Below are 2,386 nucleotides of genomic sequence, written 5' to 3'. Positions count from 1 at the left end.
GGATTCCCACCTCTTTCCCTTCTTTTCTCGGTAATTACTAAGGTTTCGTTTGATTTCCGCGTTTAAATTTATGGTTTTGATTTAGAGTTTTTCTCTCGTGAAAAATTTAAATTTCATAACTTGCTTTAAGATTCTTTTGGTTGATTTTCTCTCTCTTTGTTGGGACTTTTTGGAGCTACTCTCACTCTGTTCTAGGCCCAGTTTCCTGTTGGGATTATTGCTTCATTATCTCTTATTGGTTGGGATTCCGATACTTGGTTGACTTTTTTGGTTTAAACTGTTTCTTTTAAATTTTTCAACTACGATGAAAGATCTCCTTTAATTTTGCTCTTAACCAATTCAATTGCAAGAAACGGTCTTGGTTCAGAAAAAGAGAAAACAACTGTAGAGAAAAAGTTTAAATTGTTGTTCAACGAATCGACAGAGTAATCTGTAAGTGGAATTTTCTTTTTGGTAAATTTCCTTTCCTTTTAGTTTCGATCTAACATGGAAGTGGTACAAAATTCAGGTTCAAAATCGATGGTGAGCTTCGAGAACGTAAGCAAAGTGGAGCCTAGAGAAGGGCCGTCGTTTTTCCAAGCGGCAGTTGACAATGAAGAAAACGGCGGCGGCGGAGACGACGACGACGAAGGTTGCTTTCACCAACCGGGAAAGAAACGGCGGCTGACGGCGAACCAAGTTGAGTTTCTGGAGAAAAACTTTGATCGAGAAAACAAGCTGGAACCGGAGAGGAAAATCCAGCTGGCTAAAGAACTGGGGTTGGAGCCTCGCCAAGTTGCAATCTGGTTTCAGAACCGGAGGGCTCGTTACAAGACCAAACAGCTGGAGAAGGACTATGACGCTTTGAAGGCCAGCTATGATAGCCTAAAGTGTGACTACGACAATCTCCTAAAAGAGAGTGAAACTTTGAAAAATGAGGTAAAACAAAGAGTAGAATCTATCTGCTCTTTCCAGTAAAGTCTTAAAAACCCTCCGATTTTTATCGAATTCTGTTTACTTTTCGTTTTTTTTTTTTTTTTTTTTTTTTTAATTGATGATGCTTGTAACTTCTGAAGTCCTTGATTTCTCCTTTGGTTTAGTGGTAACCCAAAAGAAGAAAATACTATGCAAATATTTCCAAATGGCCAAAAGTTGCATATAGTGCTAGGATATAAGGATCTTGATGGTTTAACCTTTTTTTTTTTTTTTTTTTTTTTTTAAATCTACAGGTTAATTCCTTGAAGGAAAAGTTGATTACCAAAGAGAAAGGGAAGCAAAACATGGAGTTGGAAAATGCAATTAGTTCATCACTTGAAGAGCCTCCTGAAAACCCAATTGTGAAGACAGATTCTGAAACTCTGTCCAATGTGCCAAATGTGGTGTGCAAACAGGAAGACGCAAGTTCGGCCAAGAGTGACGTTTTGGACTCGGATGATAGCCCGCATTACGCGGAGAACTTCTCTTCATTCTTAGAGCCCGCGGATTCGTCTCATGTGTTTGAGCCAGAGCAGTCGGATTTTTCGCAAGACGAGGAAGACGAGATGATCATGAGGAAGAGCTTTTTGCCTTCGCCATTCTTGCCAAAGCTCGAAGCTTATTGTTATGATGACCCGTGTGCGAGTTCCTGTGGTTTTGGATTCCAAGTTGAAGATCAGTCCTTTAATTTCTGGCCTTAGCGAGGCATTTTTACATGTTATGTAGCTAGGCTAGGCTGTTGTTACTACATTTCTTAGTTGTGCAAATTTCTTAAGTTCTCGGATGCAATCAAAAGATCAACACGCAATAAAATCCAATTATCTTCTCCATAATGTTTTGATGACTAATTGATTAATACAGGTCTTTTTTTTTTCTCTCTTTTCCCTTATATATTAGCGTTGCTTGTGACTTACAATAGATTTGGTAGTGCATGTTTTCGAGTATTAGATGGAAAATATGGGAAACCGGCTAAATTTAATGCAAATTTAACGTTTATAAACAAAATTTTACTGGTAAGGTGTACAAATATTCTCATAGAATTCGCGAATTATGGGCATGTTTGATTTTTTGGATTCAAGTATGAATTGTCAAGGAACGTTCATTTTGATAATGTCAAGTGTTGTTGATGAAAAGGTTTGAAACTTACCTCACTGAATAGTTCCCCAGTAAACAATTAATAAGCAATTTTGTCTGTGTCCATTAAGAAATAAGAAGGTTGAAAAAAAATTTCATACTTTTTTATTTTTTATTTTTTTTTTTGCTAAATTAAGAAAGTAGGAAGTTGGATTGAAACTACTCGGGAGAGAGAGACGAAAAGGTAAAGAAATAACAAGGAAAGAGAACAAAAGGATACTCTGTAGCCGGTTAAATATTTAATTCTGTTTATTTTATCGATTTAAATTTAAAATTTAAATTTTATTATACTAAAAAA

General features: G+C 36.4%; 1 protein-coding gene across 1 annotated transcript; it reads left to right on the top strand.

Moving 5' to 3' along the window:
• The first annotated feature begins 6 nt into the window (after nucleotides 1–6).
• Nucleotides 7–1,829, top strand: LOC21403945 (homeobox-leucine zipper protein HAT5). Its single transcript, XM_010098030.2, has 3 exons — nucleotides 7–30; nucleotides 509–918; nucleotides 1,209–1,829. The coding sequence occupies exons 2-3, from the start codon at nucleotides 520–522 to the stop codon at nucleotides 1,653–1,655; spliced, it is 846 nt and encodes a 281-aa protein (XP_010096332.2). The 5' UTR covers nucleotides 7–30; nucleotides 509–519; the 3' UTR covers nucleotides 1,656–1,829.
• Nucleotides 1,830–2,386: the final 557 nt, after the last annotated feature.

Source organism: Morus notabilis, unplaced genomic scaffold (assembly GCF_000414095.1).
Source record: "Morus notabilis unplaced genomic scaffold, ASM41409v2 Scaffold155, whole genome shotgun sequence".
In the NCBI taxonomy this organism is placed as follows: Eukaryota; Viridiplantae; Streptophyta; class Magnoliopsida; order Rosales; family Moraceae; genus Morus; species Morus notabilis.
This window is presented reverse-complemented; position numbering and strand designations above follow the sequence as displayed.